General features: G+C 38.9%; 1 protein-coding gene across 1 annotated transcript; it reads right to left on the bottom strand.

The window, feature by feature from the left end:
- Positions 1-3,529: 3,529 nt before the first annotated feature.
- Positions 3,530-18,736, bottom strand: LOC143847291 (putative protein S-acyltransferase 7). Its single transcript, XM_077356076.1, has 5 exons — positions 18,347-18,736; positions 13,881-14,063; positions 5,584-5,880; positions 5,106-5,339; positions 3,530-4,450 (listed from the first exon to the last, which is right to left on the bottom strand). Exons 1-5 carry the CDS (start codon positions 18,434-18,436, stop codon positions 3,935-3,937), a joined length of 1,320 nt encoding a protein of 439 aa, XP_077212191.1. The 5' UTR covers positions 18,437-18,736; the 3' UTR covers positions 3,530-3,934.

Genomic DNA, 18,736 nt, shown 5'->3' with positions numbered 1-18,736 from the left:
CACCCATTAAATCATATAATTTCAATCCTACCCCCTCTTTTATGCTTTTAACAAAGGCACCCATTAAAGCCATATAATTTCGATCTTACCCCCCCTCCCCTCCTTTATGGTTTTTTAATTAAAAAACTATAGAACTATAGGGTGATCTTGACCATCCGATTTAAGATAAGAGGAATTATGGAAACATCTATAGATTGGAGGGCTAGGATCGGCCTATGGAAATGATTTTTGGGGCACAACCTATTTATGTTGTGTTCCATCACATGGACGGTTTGGATCAACCTATGACGTTGTCCGTATAGTTCTTTGTCGGCCCGTGCATCGCACGGGTTTTTTACTAGTGTGTGTTATGGCTCATCAAATGGGCGGCTTGTATCATCCTATTGTGTGGCCTGCAAGTACATTTTGAAAAAAATAAATAAGGGAAGTGATATATCCGCCCCTTTTAGTGTTTGTGGCAACAGGGGCACTGAATTCTTCTGACATAAGTACAACAGCCCTCTTTAGTCATTGATACACTGCCAGGGGGTGTTCCTGGTGATCACAGGGGCGGATATATCATTTCCCAAAAAAATAATGGACAATAATTGAGAGAGAGAGAGAGGGATTTTCAAATGACTTAGGGGGGGTTAGTCGCGCGGGATTTTAATGTGTGGACATTAATGTGCGGACTTCTCCATATTGTCCATGACTCTTTGGGGACTTGGACTTTAATGTGCGGACACTAGGACTTTCGGGACTCTGGCGTGGACTTTTTAGATTGATCTAAGCCGTCCACCTGATAGGGCTTGGTTTACAAGACTTATCAAATGGATAGCAAGATCATTCCAAGGTGGGACACACTATACCTTTGTCCTATCACATTTATAGAGTAACCTTCAAAAATAGAGAATTTAATCTCAACAGGGTTCAAAATAAATGAATGGGTGATTTTAGAGCAAAAGAGCTCCCATAGCATAGACCATCACCTCTCTGATTTAATCTTAATTGGTTGCAAAAGTTTGCTAATTCTAGTGCTGAAATCAAACATTATGACAAACTTATAACAACAAAATTATGAGGGTTTTGACCTCAATTAAAATGGTAGTAGATGCTACCTCATCGAAACCCATTTCTATAAAAGCTACAAAAACCCTCATCCAAACCCATTTCTATAAAAGCTACCTCAAATCTTATAAATTAAAAGGAACAATAGCTCTCATCCAAATAAAATCCATGCAAGCCAGATGGATCAGATCTTATAAATCATGGATCTTGATCTTAACTAGGAAAAGAAATTTCCAAACCCTCTCTAACCCATACCGAGAGAGTTAGAGAAGAAAATACAAAGCAAGGGAGGATAATGAAAAGCAAAATAGCCATATTTTTCCAAAACCCAAAAAAATATATGGGAGAGGGAGAGGGAGAAGGAAAAAGAAAGGCAAAACAATCATATTTTCCCAAAACCCAAAACCCTCTCAAACCTAAAAAAGACACAAGAAAGAGAACCAAAGAACCCTAGATAGAAATTTTCAGCAACCTATAGCAAGAACCCTTCTGAAAAATGAGAAAAAAAATTTCAGATTCGATCTGCCTCTAAAACCCTAGGTCGAAATTTTCCAGAAAAAGAATGGCAAGAGGGGAGAGAGAGAGAGAGAGAGAGAGAGAGAGAGAGAGAGAGTTCTCAAAAATGAAGATTCGATCTGCCTCTAAAACCCAAAACCGTAGGTAGAAATTTCACAGAAAGAAAGGAGGGCAAAAGGAGAGGGAGAGGGAGAGGGAGAGGGAGAGGGAGACCTTTTGCTTGATATCTGGATGGCTGCAGAGTAGAGAGGCGACGGAGAAAGGCAGACGAGCGCGACTTTAAAGTTTCACCTATTTGAGGCGAACTTAGCGCTTACCACTTTCACGTGTATTCGTGAACATTAAGTTCCCGCCAATGCAAAAATCCCTGTTTTTACTAGACTTGCGACTAACGCTGTATTTCAAGTCTGCCAAAAACCACGTAAATCCCGCCCGACTAACCCCCCCTTACTGTTGAGAGATTTTAGGGATTTCTAAATGGTAAAATAGGTAAAAGAAAAAAAATTAAAAGCTATTTACACAAGAACATACTACGTTTTTACGAGTAATGATTGAATGAAGGGCGCCCTTGCAAAAACCAGCTCCTAGGGCGCCCATATTGGCTGCTTTATGCAAAGTGCAGCGCCGAAAAAGGTGGAATGCACCGAAAAGGAAGTTGATATTTTCACCTCCCTGCATTACGTGCACACTCCCTTACAACCTGATTTGACGTGAAAAGTCGGCAACTTTATGTCAAATCACGTTATAACGGGGGTGTGCAAGTGGAAATGTGACCAAAAAAAAAGTGAAAAACGTGTTGACTTTGCATAAACCAAACAATAGGAGAACCCTTGTAGCTGATTTTTGCAACGGTGCCCTTCATTCTATCATTCCTCCGTTTTTATATAGGGGCTTTCTAGTAGTTTTTCCATATTTATTTTTTACACGTGCCCGGATGTCTGAGCAATGTCATTATATTTTTTTGATGCAGAACATATCAGAGACCTGGGGAGACTTGGATTAGAAGAACTTAGGCAGAAAGGGCACGTCTTGGTTGAACAATTTTATGCAGAACATATCATGTCCCTCCCTTATCTGCCATGTGACAACTTTTGTCCACCAACAAAGTACCTAAAAATGTTGGGATACCCCACTACAACGCCCGGAGCTGGGATACAATGAAACAGTACTTACAAAATTTTCGGATTTCGGTCGAGTCCAAAACCGAAATTCTTGAAATTTACCAAATTTCAGCCAAAATTTCAGAAAAAAATGCCCTTTTTATTTCTTTAGGCCAAGTTTGGATACCCACAAGATTTAGATTTGGAATTCTCACATTTGGCCGTTGAGATTTGGATATGGATCAAATCCTTAAATTTCCAAGTCAGCTACAACTGTGAAAAATAATCTGATTTTCAAACCTGATTTGGAAATCTATATTTGTGGCAAGTACCTTCAACCCCACTGCTCAACCTTGCTGCAGCAGCGGCAAGGCGTCCCTCCCTCCCTCTCTCGTATAACATGAGCATGAAGTTGATTGATGTATTTTGTATCCAAAACTCAAATCCAAATCCAAATCCAAATATAAAAACATGAGTTATCCAAAACGTGGTTCGCCCAGAAAAACCAAAATTTCAGGATTTCGGCCAGGAAGGAAATTTTACTGAAACCGAAATTCAAAACCATAGTTACTACTACACTACGAAAATACTGCTTTACTGATATAATTTCTTTTGACTACCCAAAGTTCTAAACTTCTAATTCACTAGTGCTCTGTGAGATCAACTACGTGTAACCAAACTAACCAAACTGACCGAGGGAAGTATCAACTTAGTGGGCCACTACGGATGGACTATACCCCTATTGGATCAGAAAACCCTAACCATCTGATTAGCGAACCACCAAATGAACAATCCAAACGACCAGACCTTGGACCCTACCTCTACAGTCTCTGCCCCAATCAAATTACTGAAATGAATCAAACTAATAATATAATTGGGTTTCAATATAACAGAGATTACGCAATTAAATAAGGAGCGTGTACTGCTAATAAAATAGAAATGTATGTCCCCAACCTGAATTAAGGAGATCCTCCTCCACACTGAAATCACCAGCCCCTGTACACCCACATTCTTATAAAACCTTGGGAAGGGAAAAAAAAAAAAGCCAAACAAACAAATTCAACACTAGTACACTAGTACAACACGACTGAAGAAAAACGCCCACTACTCCTTGCAAGAAATACATTGGCCCAACCCCACCACCCTGAAGAAAAGCTCCACAAAGATGCACACATGCAATAACAGTTGAAAGTTTCAAACCAAACCAACCTACTCCACACCCATTATCCTCCCTCTCTTTTTCTACAGCCTGGTTTCTGACCTAGAACCCATTAATTACCAGCTGTTTTGCTCCCACTGCCACTACCCACACGATTTGATTCCCCAACTCCAGCCGCCAAAGCAAGAACTTCGGGTGAAATTTCCCAGCTGCCACTTTTTCTCCCCCAACTTGAACGCCTTGGATGTATTCCAGCTCGCCCCTCCATGCTTTCCACAGGTAGGCCCTGGCTTAAATCCGGGGAGGCATCATCAAACCCACCCTCTTTGTTGTCCAAACCATCATTGTTTAACCCCTGTTCAAAATCACCAACTCCCGCCCCTGCCTCTCTCCATGTTGGCTTCCTACCCATTTCTAGATCTCCCACAGTTTTCCCCATGTTTGGGCTAATAAAGCCCCCACCCACGGACCGTGGTTGTAGACCAGGTTCACGTGGCACCCTTGCCCTAAATTTGTTCTTAGAGGAAGGAATGCTCGTAAAGAAGATTTCTTTGAAGTTCTCTACCAATCCTCGGTGATAGGGGTTGGTTCGCTGATCATATCGATATCTGAAGTTCTCATAAGTTGTCTGCCGAAGTGAAAAAAAAAAAAGAAGAAAAAAAATCTTCCATCAATCAAGGGAACTTTGTTCAGACTTCTTAGATTTTTTAAGTGGATTTGTATCTGAGTCACAAATATCGTTCTCATGAATTTCTTGGCAAGGGAAAATCTCGGGAGATATATATATATATATATATATATATATATATATATATATATATGTATATATATATATTTTTTTCAGATTTATATCGGGAAAAATGATAAAAATAAAATTCTTTAAAATATATTAATTAAGAAAAAAACATATATAGTAAATATAGGGCGATGATATTTTCACCCCCCTGCAGTATGCATGCTCCCCCCTTTTAATGTGATTTGACGTCAAAAAGCGTTAAAAGTTGCCCACTGTTCACGTCAAATCACGTTATAAGGGGGGCGCATGCGTCATGCAGAAGCGCGCGCGCGGAGGGGAGGATATCATCTCCCTAGATATATCATAAAAATATTGTGATATTATCCAGCAAATGAAAATATCGCTATATTTGTTAAATTCTTGGGGATTATTCTGGGATTTTTTTTCATTTTATCAAAATGTCACAATAAAATAGCTATATTGTGAAGATTTCGGAGATATCTGTGACAGAGATTTGTATGTGTTATTGAGAAGATTATCTTGTTACCTGGTTTGTACTGATGAGATATAAATGGAAGACAGTGAGGCCACCAACGAACCAGACTGATATAAAGGTGTAAACTATCAGCACAATGGAAGCAGGAGTCTTGGTCATCGCCTTCCAGATAGTTATTTGCTCAGCGTTCTTTATCCTCATAATATAGACCCAGCAGAACCCAAAAACATATATGCAGAGTAGAGTCGTTGAGAAGACGAACATGAAAAAATAACGGTAATTCCGCTGCATCCACAATTGTAATATGTAAGACCCAAAAAACTATAGATGAAAGGGTAGCACAGATTATAAAATAACACAGGGTAAATGGTTATTTCTGTTAGGCTTGTAGTTACAGGAAGAAATACTCGACTTGTTTTTATTTTCTTCAAATGAACTCTCAGGTTCTAACTTTCTTTTTTCTTTTGTTTTTTGAGAATGTAGGTTTTAATTTTCTTAAAAGCCGTATTTCTTAACTTTTATCACTTACCAGCCCAATACATTGCCCAACCCAGGGACAGTGGTGATCGAAACGTTCCACGCAGTTATTGCAGATGGAACAATGTGAGCACCGAGGGGGCCGATACAACATGCATGTATCACAATATTTGACCTTTACGGTAAACCCATTTACAACAACATCCTTCATGCGAGGTAAACGTAACTGTGGTGTTTGCCCCCCTCCAACTTCAGCGGGCCCATCGTAGCCTTCTGGCTCTGGAGGATGTGCATTACGAGGGATTATACCAGGATCTCTTCCAGAGGTGACCATGAGAAGGCCTAAAATCTGAAAAAGACAAAACCTCAGTTCAGATTTACAGATCAGGGAAATACCATGTATAAATAGGAACAGGAAAATTTTCATAGAAATTGGAAGCTTCATTAATGATCAGACTCATATTGCTTGTTGACTTGATCTTTTCAGGATAGAAAAAGACATCTATTCAACAGGTATCCATCATTTTTTCTAGTGTTTTGCATCTAGTTCCACAGATCATTGTCAAAGACATCTATTCAACAGGTCTCTCTCTCTCTCTCTCTCTCTCTCTATATATATATATATATATATATATATATATATATATATAGAGAGAGAGAGAGAGAGAGAGAGAGAGAGAGAGAAAACGGTTCCTACACATATGTGTAGATAAGTTATCTACACACTAGCTTAAAATACAGTGGGGGCCACATTATTTGGGTGATCCAAACCATTCATTTTTAAGGCCCTCACATAGATAGGGTGTCCACAAAAAATCAGATCCATAGGATCATCCTAACCATTCGAACTGTGAAGGCAAAAAATGGACTAATTTGTGAAGGTTTAAAGACATCCATTTTACCTCCACAAATCGTAGGGTTGGGATGATCCTATGAATCTGATTTTTTGTAGACACCCTATCTATGTGAGGGCCTTTAAAATGGATGGCTTGGATCACCCAAACAATGTCGGCCCCCACTGTATTTTAAGCTAGTGTGTAGAGAACTCTCTACACATATGTGTAGGAACCGTTTTCTCATATATATATATATATATATATATATATATAATGGACTAATTTGTGAAGGTTTAAAGACATCCATTTTACCTCCACAAATTGTAGGGTTGGGATGATCCTATGAATCTGATTTTTTGTAGACACCCTATCTATGTGAGGGCCTTTAAAATGGATGGCTTGGATCACCCAAACAATGTCGGCCCCCACTGTATTTTAAGCTAGTGTGTAGAGAACTCTCTACACATATGTGTCGGAACCGTTTTCTCATATATATATATTTGAAAATGGTACCATTTCAAAAAATATATATATCTTTGAAAATGGTAGCAACACGTTATAAAATAATTAAAAAAGAGAAAAGTGTTTCTAGTCTACCGACTAGAGATCATTCTCTAGTCCGGCGACCAAAAACACTTGGGTCCCACATTTTTTGTGGTGATCTAAAGCATACAATTGATAGGCCCCATCATAGATAGGGTGTCCACAAAAAATCAGCTTCATAGGATCATCTTAACCCTTTCATTTGTGGAGCTAAAAAATGGAGAGATTTGTGCCAATTTATAGCCGTCCATTTTAAGCTCCACAAATCACAGGGTTGGGATGATCCTATGGAGCTGATTTTTTGTGGACACCCTCTATATGTCAGGGCCCATCAAATTAATGCTTTGCATCACCCAAATAAGGTGGGACCCATGTTTTTTGGTCGCCGGACTAGAGAATGATCTCTAGTCGGCAGACTAGAAACGCTTTTCTCATTAAAAAAAAAAAACTTTTCTGCAACCTTTGCAAAATCATTGACGTGATGCCTTGTCTCCAAGGTGCGATACCTTGATCCCCTCTAATGTGATGTCTAGGGTTCATTAGTGTAATAACAACATACTTACCATTTCTTGTTCTCTTTATCATAGGCACCTAGATCTATTCTCTATCCTTTACTTTTGTGTTTCTGTGCATAGATTATATTCATTCACTCCCTCATTCTTTTATTCATATTCTAGTATACTCGATATTCTTGTCCTTTTTTTTTTGAATAGTTACTCGATATTCTCACCCTTTCCCAAGCTTTCATTCATCTAGGGTTTTAGTTATTCATCTCCATCCCCATGATCAGTCTAGATCTTGGTAGTGGGGATAGCTCACTTGGGAGAGCATCTAACTAAAGATTTGAAAGTCAATTGTTCGATCCAAGCACAGGACACTACTTTCAAAACCTTTTGGGGTTGGGCCTGTAGCTTAATTAGTCAAGGCTTTGTACCTCGGCCTTGAGGTCGTAGGTTCAATCCCAACCTTAGGTGTGAATTCCGTTTTGGGGTTTTGTTCTGTTCCGTCCAGATTTTCGTCCTGTTTTGGCCAAAACACTAGATTTTGTTCTGTTTCGTCCGAAATAAGACACCTTTAAATCCCAAAAGTCTGATAAAAAAGTCGGCTATATTTGGTCTTTAAAAAATTTCATCTAGCCACTGGTCATAGCATCTTTTCCGAAACGAAACGCTGAAACGAACGAAATGCAGAAACGTTCCGTTCAATTGACCAAAACGAAACGGCGAATGAAATAGAATTAACAACTAAGATCCCAGCTGACCTACAAAAAGAATAAATAAATAAATAACTGTTTTAGATCTGGGTTGTTCACTTGGCCCACTGCAATAGAATCACATCGTTAACCCTATTTTCAATATGCTTACGTATTAAACATCTCTGTTCATCTGAACCTTGCTCCTACCTTGACGGAGGACCACAATATGGGAATGAAAAGCAACTCAAAAAAATGTTGCATCTTTAATCTTAGGACAACTGTTCGTGTATAATGGGATATATAACGGACTGGTTCATATCTAACAAATTAATAAAAGATTGACCAAACCGTATTGAATGGTATTAACATGATCACTTATAGGGTTTAGAGATAGCCAAGAATAAATAAAAGTTCATCGCAAGTTTATTCTGACTTTGTGTATCTTTTCCACTGTTACATGGATTCTCTAAATGAGTGAAGAATCTGTGTTGGCCACGTCTTGGATTCCAATACTTCAAGATTCTAGGGAGGATCGAGGGGTGATAGGAAGGGGTGAGAGGTAGCGGCTGATGGTCCACCTTGCCGCGAGATAGGAAAAGAGGGAAAAGAGGAAGGGGAGAAGATAAAAGAGAGAAATGGAGTTTTTAGGGTTTTAGTTTCTGGTGCCCTAGTTTTTTGGTAACGATCGAAGGAGCAGATCAGGTTGAGGGATCGGACCTCATAGGAGTGGGATTGGAGGGTTTTTGAATCGCATCTGCACCGACCGAGATCGGTGGATTCGCTGAGTCGTCTCAGGATTTCGATCTCATCGGGTGGAGGGAGATCGTCCATTTTGGAGAGAGAGAGATTTGCGCCTCTGTTTTTCTTAAGGTCAAATGGAGGGCCTTGACTCTTCTCATGATGGCTCTGATGAGGATATTCCTCCCCATCCATTTGGGCGTCTAAACTTCTGGTCTCCTGGCATCAATGCTATCAAAAATTCTGCTGCAAGCGATTCCGAGATCGAACCTCTTTCTTTCTCTGATCTGGTCAAGCACAAGATCGACCTGATTCCTAATCCGAATAAGACTTTGCTGGACCTCCGCGCTCTCCGTGATGATGAAGGCTTTAATAGCATTCGGCTATCAGTTCCAGAGAAGATGCGATATCTCAAGCTTATAGAAAAGGAGCTCAGCTCTCCTACTTCGAAAGCTTCTTCATCATCCAAAAAGAGAAAGAATGGGAGAAGAAAACCAAAGGCCCAACCTCAAATCCATATTGAGGGTGAAGAAGATATATACTCCCTTCTCAGCTCAAAGTTGCAATCTCAGAAGGAAGCATTACTCTTATCTGAATCGGATCCGTCCTTCTCTTCGGAAGTCCAACCTTGTGAAGCTGAGTTCTCTCTTGGCAACCCCTGCTCTCTGAGTGAAACTGCTGGACATGAAAACCATTCTGATGGAAAAGGTGTAGAGATTCAGATGGGATTTGCTAATACTATGAGGATAAATGCCTCGGTATTGGGGTCTCCTTCTGAACCGCTCCTTTCTAGTCCTCTTCTTGAGAAAAAAGCTTCTCCCCCTGATCTCAAGTGTAGCGACTGCTGGCCTCTCCCAGCTGGTCCTACCCCTTGTACCTTTCGTCTCCCATCCCCCTCTATCAATCAAATTGCTAGTCCAATTGGCTCCTGTCAGATGCTGGCCAACTGTCCTCCCAGCAGCTCCCATAATCCTTCTGGATCTCTCCCTGCTCGAGCTAATGGATCCATGGATTCTGCTCCCTGTTTCATTTCTTCCAGACCAGCTCCTTCCATCTCCTCAATTTCAGAGGGCAAATGGAAGGAAGTGTTTGGAAAGAGTCGAACCAAAGCAGTTGATACTTCTGTCCCTTTTTTCAACCCGGTAACTACTGAAGATGGCATAATAAAGGCAGCTTTCAAGGAGGGTGATTTTATTGAAGCAAAGTCTAAATGGGAAAACTGCCTTCTGGGTTATTTTCTTGGTCGGAGGCCCTACTTCACTGCTCTTAAAAATCACTTATTGAGAATCTGGCAGCTGAAAGGGGACTTGATCTAATTGCTCTCCCTAATAGCTTTTTCTTGTTCAAGTTCAACCTGGAAGAGGACTGCATTAAAGTCCTGGAATACCCCACCACCTTTGGGGGTCGTGCTCTCATCCTGCAGAAATGGTTTCCAGGCTGTTCTTTGGAGAAGCTGAAACTTTCAACTATCCCAATTTGGATTAAATTCCCTGCATTGCACCTGAAATTCTGGACTCCTACAGGTATTGGAAAGCTATCTAGCATCATTGGCAAACCTTTATACATGGATTCTCACACTGCTGAGGCCTCAAGATTACAATTTGCTAGAGTTTGTGTCGAAATAACTGCCGAAAGCCCCCTTCCTGATGTTGTCCACATCCAAACTCCTACTGGAGATGAAACTCAGGTTGTAGAATATGAATGGAAGCCCAAACCTTGCAAAACCTGTCTTGATTTTAGTCATTCTTCTGAAGGATGCCCTAAGAACCAAATGCCTCCTCCCCTTCTCTCTCAGCCCATCTCGTTTCCTGTTCAATACAGAAAGGAATGGAGGCCAATCACTAAGGATAGTGATAAAGCTGTTCAGCTAAGTTCTGATTCTCCAATTGCTCATAATAGGATCAGCTTGGATCATCCTGAAACCCCTTCTACCAATAGTGCCTTATCTAGAAATAAATTCTCAGTCATTGGCTCTGATATCCCCGAGACATCTACAAAGCAGACCAAGCCTCCGGACCTTTCTCTCTCTTTATCGTCCCCATCGTCTGAAGGTCCTTGGAATTTAGTTCAGAGCAAGAAGAATAAAAAGGGAACGTCAGCTGCTTCCCTCCTTAAGCCTCCTTCTTCCTGTGTGCTGCCATCCATCTCCCCGATCCCCTCTACTGGAATAAGGTCCCCATTTCGTGGGCTCATTCCGAGAGGCTGATCATGAATTGGGGTCTGCTTTTGGTGCTGGTGTTTTTGGGTCTGCTGTTAGCTCTGGTGCTGTTTGTTTTTGTGGTAGCTGTTCGAATTTTGGCAGTGTTGTGGCTGTTGTTTTCATTTTGCTGAAGCGGTTAGGTTGTTCTCCTTTATTTGTCTTTGCCGTTTTGTTGGGTGGCCTTTGGCTCCCTTTTGATAGTTTGTTTGCCCTTCTTCTGATGTGCGAGGGGCTTGCTTTTCTGTTTTCTTGTAGTATCTTTATTGATCTTTCTTAATATATCTGGTCGGGGTCCGCCTAACCCCAGCTTACCTATTTAAAAAAAAAAAGATTCTCTCAGACACTTCTTGATCTCTTTTATCTATTGTCTCTGAGTACTACTACCACAACTTTACAATTACCATATGTTTTGAGTTTTACCCATCCTATTATCCTAATATTTAAGCTTCTTAAATGGAAATAAAATATTATATATGCTTAACCTATTAAAATATTCATCATACGACATTTTATAACCATATTGTAATGTTTTTTTTTTTAATGGCTACCCATAAAAAAATAAAATTTGATAATTAATTAAAATATTTTGGCGAATCCATGAAACGTTCTTTTTGAGGTTTTCCAAATCCAAAACTCGATACCCATGTCGGATTCCGACACTCATATCCGTACTGATGCAACATAGATATTTTCTAGGGGAACACATGAAATATTGTAATGATTATCTTGCATATTATAATCAGGGTTTTAAATTTCGTCCAATTTCGGATTTTGTTCAAGACCGAAACCGAAGCGCTCCGAAACGTCCAAAATTTCGTCAATTTTGGCGAAATTTAAAAAAAAAAAAATTTCTTTCCCAAATTTCAGCCCACAAAAAAGGGTATTTCGTCTGTCTTTACCAAATTTCACCCAAAATTTCGGGATTTCGGCTAGATCCGAAATTACCCCCGAAACCGAAATTTAAAACCTTGATTATAACTCAAGACACATCACAAAAGATGAAGTCACTGTTTCTTGTATTTTAAGGGCAATCTTTAGCTTCACCTTAATATATATATATATATGGAGTTAAGTGAAGCTACACATACATGTAGCTAACTTAGCTACACCGACGGCTTAAAATACAGTGGGCCCACATTATTTGGGTGATCCAAACCATTCATTTGATAGGCCCTCACATTGATAGGGTGTGCCCAAAAAATCAGCTCCATAGGATCATCCCAACCCTTCAAACTGTGAAGGCAAAAATTGATAGATTTGTGAAGGTTTTACACGTCCAATTTTGCCTGCACAAATCGTAGGGTTGGGATGATCCTATGGAGCTGATTTTTTGGGCACACCCTATCTATGTGAGGGCCCATCAAATGAATGGTTTGCATCACCCAAACAATGTGGGGCCCACTGTATATTAAGCCGTTGGTGTAGCTAAGTTAGCTACATGTATGTGTAGCTACACTTTTCTCATATATATATATATATATATATATATATATATATATGTGTGTGTGTGTGTGTGTGTGTGTGTGTGTGTGAGGAAAATGATTGTGAGCTTGAAGCTCATATAGCTTATATGAGCTTGAGGGCCCAAACACATGTGGGCCCATATTGTTAGGATGATCCAAAGCATTCATTTGAAAGGCCCTTACATAGATAGGGTGTGCACAAAAAATCAGCTCCATAGGATCATCCTAACCCATCCAAAAGTGGAGGGCAAAATGGACAGACACCGTTTGCCACAAATCTGCCCATTTTTGCCCTCCGCTTTTGGAGGGGTTACGATGATCCAATGGAGCTGATTTTTGGTACACACCCTATCTATGATGGGGCCTTGTAAATGAATGGTTTGGATCAACACAAAAAATGTGGGACCCATGTGGGTCCTCAAGCTCATATAAGCTATATGAGCTTCAAGCTCACAATCATTTTCCTCTATATATATATATATATATATATATATATATATATATATATGTATATATTTTTTATTTTTTTTATTTTAAAAAAAAAATTTATTTATTTATTTATTTTTGAAAATGTAGTTTCACTCATGGTTTAAAATTTCGGTTTCAGTAACCGTTTCGGACCCCACCGAAAACCAAAATTTCGGTCCGAAATTTGGTAATTTGGTTTGAAATTCCGGACCGACGAAATTTAAAACCATGGTTTCACCTTAATATTATTGTCTTATTTTATAATAAATTGGTTACTTACCAATATTATAAATTGCTTTATTTTATAATAAATAGCTTCACCTTAATATTATTGTCTTATTTTAGGGACATAATATCCTATCGCATGATAATCAGTTGAATGCCACAAAAGAGATATATGGTGATGCTTAAAAATGCATGACCTGAGAGGTGCTACAACTTTGACTGTCCTAAGAAGGAAGATATAACTAGGTATCTGGAGTTTCCGTTCAAAAAAATAAAAATACAAGGTATCTGGAGTCAGCAAATACTGGCAGAGAATATGCAGCACTAGAAGTAATTACATGAAGAAGCTAAGGATATTGAAGATGCAATAATGGCAGTTGAGGCTTAACAGTGGTAAAATGGAATTTTCAATCACAAATGGAATTTGTACCCAACACAGTTAACAGCATGATAAAATTATTTCTAGTGTTATCCAAGTATCCAGGTGGGAGCCAGTAATTGGAAGGTCAACTTTTACCAGGAGAAAACAAATCCCAAGCCATGTACAGACTCGAGCAGAACCAACTATCAATTTATAAAACATCTATTTTGGAAGCCGTGATATAAGCATTAACGACATCAAAGAAAACAGCAATATACAATATGCTATATGTATAAGCGACTCAGTCCGATGATACTCACATATAATGTGAATGCAACGGCAATGACCATTATTGATATTCCCAGGTGGTGAGAATAATCATCCATAAGTTTTCTCGCAACAAATACACAGAAAATTGTGACTGGAGCGGCAATGAGTAATATGGTCAGCAATAGAGACCTCACATCGGGTCCAAATATAAACCTCCCCTCAAGTAAAAATATCTGCATAATATATAATCAACAATGTCACTGATGATAGCATATATCATAACTCCAAGAGAAGATATATGTGAATAAACTGTTCACAGAGAATATGTTTGTTCATGCAAATAAACTTAAAAATTGTACAAAGATATACGTGACATCCAACAATATTCATACTTCTATAGGGTTTTACTGCACATTTATATTTAGATATTGTGACATTAACCACATTGCATAGGTTATAACACAAATTGAATGTCAATTTTGTATCTTCTTCTTCTTCCCCTTGCTCTTCTTTAGTATCTTTTGGGAAATAATTCTCCATATCCTTGCAAATACTCTTGTGACTTTTCCTACTGGTGAACCTTACAATTGAACAAACAAGATCAGATGGTGATAAGAAGTGATCTCCACTTGATCCCTCAATCCTCTAAGCAGTCAAAGAAAAATTGGCTGTGTCTCTTAGCAATTCCCACTGTTCATTGAAAGGGGATGAGGTTCTATCGTAGAAGACACTCTAATTGATATACATCATGAGCTCATTGTCCATTGCAAAAAGCATTGGTAAGAAATGTAAAATAAAGCACGCAAAGGGTAGTGTTGTAACTATGGCTACCAAATTAACTCAAACTAAGAACCTATTGTTGGGCTCCATTTGACCTTACCACCTTAAAATGTAAAAGTGAGAGAGGTCCAAGTTCCAACACCAATTACAAGCTCTGTTCAATCAGGCTATGTGAGATCGACCCAAAGCAAAGATTAACAATTGGCATTAATCTGAATTGAGAATTGAAGCATAGATAACCCAGCATCTCTATTAACTGCAAAGTCGAACCAATCTTCTTGACCTACTGTGTTTTGTTTCTGATTCCCAGCACATCATTCAATTTTTCCATCTAGAAAATCCTTTTTTTTTAATGGTGGCAGATTCCATCAAAGAGCAAAGGGAAGACCGAGATACTCAACCCAAAACATACAAAGGGAGATAAAGAAGAAAAAAGAAACGATACAAGAAATACCATTAAAAAAAAGAGAGATACAAGAAAAAGATACAACTCACAGAGGGAGGAAATCAAACATCTCCTAACCCCATCCCTCGCTAGTCTATCCGCCTCCTTGTTGGCGGACCGCGGATGTTCTACTTTGGTTGAAAACGATTGACGATCCTTCCACTTTATCTTGGATTTCATAAAAAAAAAGTGGGCAAATCTCCATGGGAAAAAGATAAAAAATCAAAACCCAATTGGAAAAATGATTGTCGATCCATGGTTGAAAATGATTGAAAACCCAAATCTCCAAGGTTGAAAATTATTGGCGATCCTTCCATCTAGAAAATCCTTGTTTTCAGATCTGTCCTTTTATTGGAGAACATAAAAAATCAAAACCATATTGAAAAAATGATCTGTTAGATATAACTCTAGAAACATTGGAAAACCCATTCAGTCAATCTCCGCAAAACTAAGTATAGTCACACAAAAGAAAACAGAAAAAATACCATGCAACACCAGATATTTCCACTCCAAATCATAGCATGAGTCCCTACCAATAGATTGGAAAAAGAGACCCCAAACCAATCCACCTAAACCCCAGATCCCACTTCCTTATAGCATCCTGCCAAAAGGTGATGAGATTCACCATTAGCAAATACTCGGGTTGGCACTAATAAGATTCTTTTTTTTGTTTTGTTTTGAGAATTTAATAGGATTCATTTTTTAGGGAGAAAATAATCCCCTAACATGATGGAAAGCTATCAAAACATCTATTAGGAGGGGAACTGCGAGGGGGGAGCTGTGGGGGGGTAGCCATGTGGATAATTTCAACATTGCATCAGCTCATGTCATCAACAGTGTCCGGCATGGACAGAAGGAATTGAAAAGCTCTAAAGCCAGCTATTTTGAGTTACTGGAGTGATTTTCCATAATTTTATAAAAAAAAAGGGCAGCCCAAGCACGAGGCTCCCGCCGTTGCGGGGTCTGGGGAGGGCTAGATGTACGCAGCCTTACCCCTGCTTTGCAGAGAGGCAGTCTCCGTGACTCGAACCCGTGACCACCAGGTCACAATGGAGCAACCTTACCATTGCGCCAAGGCTCAATTGATAATAGATTCTATGATATGCAGATATAGAAATTGGGAGAGCTCGATTAAATCGGACACTAAAGTAATTTAATCAAGTATTTTGGTAGGAAAATGTTCACAAACAAGAAGACCAAGAAGACTTAAAAGTTATGAAGATATTAAGGAGGTATGCTGTAATTTCAGAGGTTAATTCAACAACTTTAGTTTTTAGTTGAAGAGTTTTCTTAGGATTATCCTGATAGATCACACTGATGAGGAGGTGCCATCCTAGCTGAAGAGATGATCATATTCCAAGTGCTTACCCTCTTCTTTTTGCTTTTGTACTAAGAGATCTACCAAGTGCTTACCCTCTTCTTTACAATCTGATACGATTCAACCTCTATTATGATTTATGATTCAATTACGATTTTCAAAACAATGGTGAGTACCCTTCAGGGATCACTTGGAGCCAAAAGATCGAAGTGTTGGGGTTGTACATTCTGAGTATTAGGGAGACCTTTGATCAACTGATTTTTTTCTGAAAATTAAAGGGGCTAACAAAAGGTTCAGACTTCCGAAATTTTATTGAAATGTTCCGGCAGGGTGATGAAGTTTTTAGCAGGTTTGTGATTGCAAATTTAGTTTCCTCGTTCTGTTTTGTTTCGGCATCAGGGTAGTCGGGCAAGTGCTCAATCCAAGGACAAGACTCTTTCGACCAAGGTCCAGCCCTTACTTGCATCAATTTCCCATAGCCAGAAGCTGAGAACACCCCAAGATTGAAAGATAGAACATAAAAACCCATGCTGTATGCCTTTAACTACATTTACCAGAAGCAACTAGAAGGCTAAAAAATGTACAAAGTAAGCAACTTTTGCATCAAAAGCACAAACGAATAAAACCAAGATGTTGAAGCAAAAGAAGGTCCATAACAACACATCCCAACAACCCAAAGTAAAAGATACATACTATTAGACAAAATCAATATGAATCTAGCTTCTACAGAATAGAAAACCTATCATGTACAATGCGTGACATCATGGTGATATCCACAACCTACGACCTTTGGCCTCTCCTAAATTCTTACTCATTCTTCACATTCTTTCTTCTACCAAAATTGTTTTAGTTTTTTTTTTTTTTATGGGTTAGCCAGGGTTAGGCAGACCCCTACCAAAATTGTTTTAGTTCAACGCAAATATTCACTGATTTGCTTTCTTTAAGGGTCTGCTTGGTTGGATAATATCCCGGGTTTCGTAAGGGTTTTGTGTGGTATTTGGCTGCCACATCAGCAAAATACTATTTTTGGTTGCCTATAGGGTTTCAAACTATCAGAAGACTATTTGGCTTGTCCCCTTCTTGCCTCCTTGTGGCATACCAGCAAACTACTAGCAAAAAACCGCCAAAAGATGGTTTTAATTCTCCACTACTCTAAAAGGTAACTACTTGCAACCAAACTAACCCTAAGTAGCAAAATAAAATAAAATACATCAAATTGAGAACCGAAATCAAGACGAATCGCATGCACCAATTGAAATCAAGAGAAATTCCATCAATAAACCCTAATTCCAACTGAAAACCCAATCCCGCGCAAAAAATTCCTAATTCTCAGCTGAAAGTTGGAATTAATCATTAAAAAGCAAATGAAACTCTAGAAAAGAAACATAGAAAAATAAAATGAAATACATCAATTTGAGAACAGAAATCAAGAGGAATCACATGCACCAACCAAAATCAAGAGAAATTCCATCAATAAACCCTAATTCCATCTGAAAACCAAATCCCACCCGCAAAAAAAAAAACCCTATTTCTCAGCTGAAAGTGCGGAATCAATCAAGTATTAAAAAGCCAAATAAAACCCTAAAAAAACCATTCAAAAAAAAAAAACCCTATTTCTCAGCTGAAAGTGCGGAATCAATCAAGTATTAAAAATCCAAATAAAACCCTAAAAAAACCATTCAAAAAAAAAAACCCTAAAAAGGAAATCAAACAAAAAAAAAAGTATTCAGTGATTTGCTGTCTTTAAGTGGCATAATAAAACGAAATACATCAAATTGAGAATCGAAATCAAAAGGAATCGCATGCACCAACCAAAATCAAGAAAAGTTACATCAATAAACCCTAATTGCAACTGATAAAACCCAATCCCGCCCAAAAAAAAAAAACCCTAATTCAAAGTTGAAAGTTGGAATGAAGCATTTAAAACCCAAATCAAAAGTCAAAACCCTAGAAAAAGAAATCTTAAAACTCACATTACTGCCTTTCCATTTTTGGTAAGTCCTCGGCTCCGCCACGTCAGCAGCTCTCGGATCGGAGCCTTGAGGCGGAGGAACAACGTACATTTCTCCACAAAACCAGATTTGAGATCTGGAATAGGAAAAAAGAGGGTGGAAATAACAAAAAAGAGGTGGTCTAAGAATATAAAAAAGTGGCTCTTTTTCTCCTCTAGGGTTTTGACTTTCCCATCATGACGGTCAACAGCCGGAATATTTCAAGTTCCGACGATCTCCGGTGCCGGAAAACCGGTTACCGGCGGTGAACAATGAGATTTAGGGTTAGGACCGTACGGACGCTGTTTGGACTGATGATTTTTTCTTCTTCTCCGACAAACACACGACATGGAAATGAGAAGAGGGAGACAG

The sequence above is a fragment of the Tasmannia lanceolata genome, unplaced genomic scaffold (genome assembly GCF_043159265.1).
Source record: "Tasmannia lanceolata isolate RefF3 unplaced genomic scaffold, GAP_Taslan_0.1 ptg000015l, whole genome shotgun sequence".
Lineage (NCBI taxonomy): Eukaryota > Viridiplantae > Streptophyta > Magnoliopsida > Canellales > Winteraceae > Tasmannia > Tasmannia lanceolata.
Note: the sequence above shows the minus strand (reverse complement) of the source record. Positions and strands in the feature narration are given on the sequence as shown.

Bases quoted from the DNA above. Each gene is read 5' to 3' on its own strand.
- LOC143847291 (XM_077356076.1), bottom strand. From the start codon at position 18,436: ATGTACGTTGTTCCTCCGCCTCAAGGCTCCGATCCGAGAGCTGCTGAC. The intron at 14,064-18,346 runs GTGAGTTTTAAG...TATATTATGCAG, and splicing joins AAAAATGGAAAGGCAGTAAT to ATATTTTTACTTGAGGGGAG. The intron at 4,451-5,105 runs GTAACAAGATAA...TCACTTCGGCAG, and splicing joins ATCTCATCAGTACAAACCAG to ACAACTTATGAGAACTTCAG.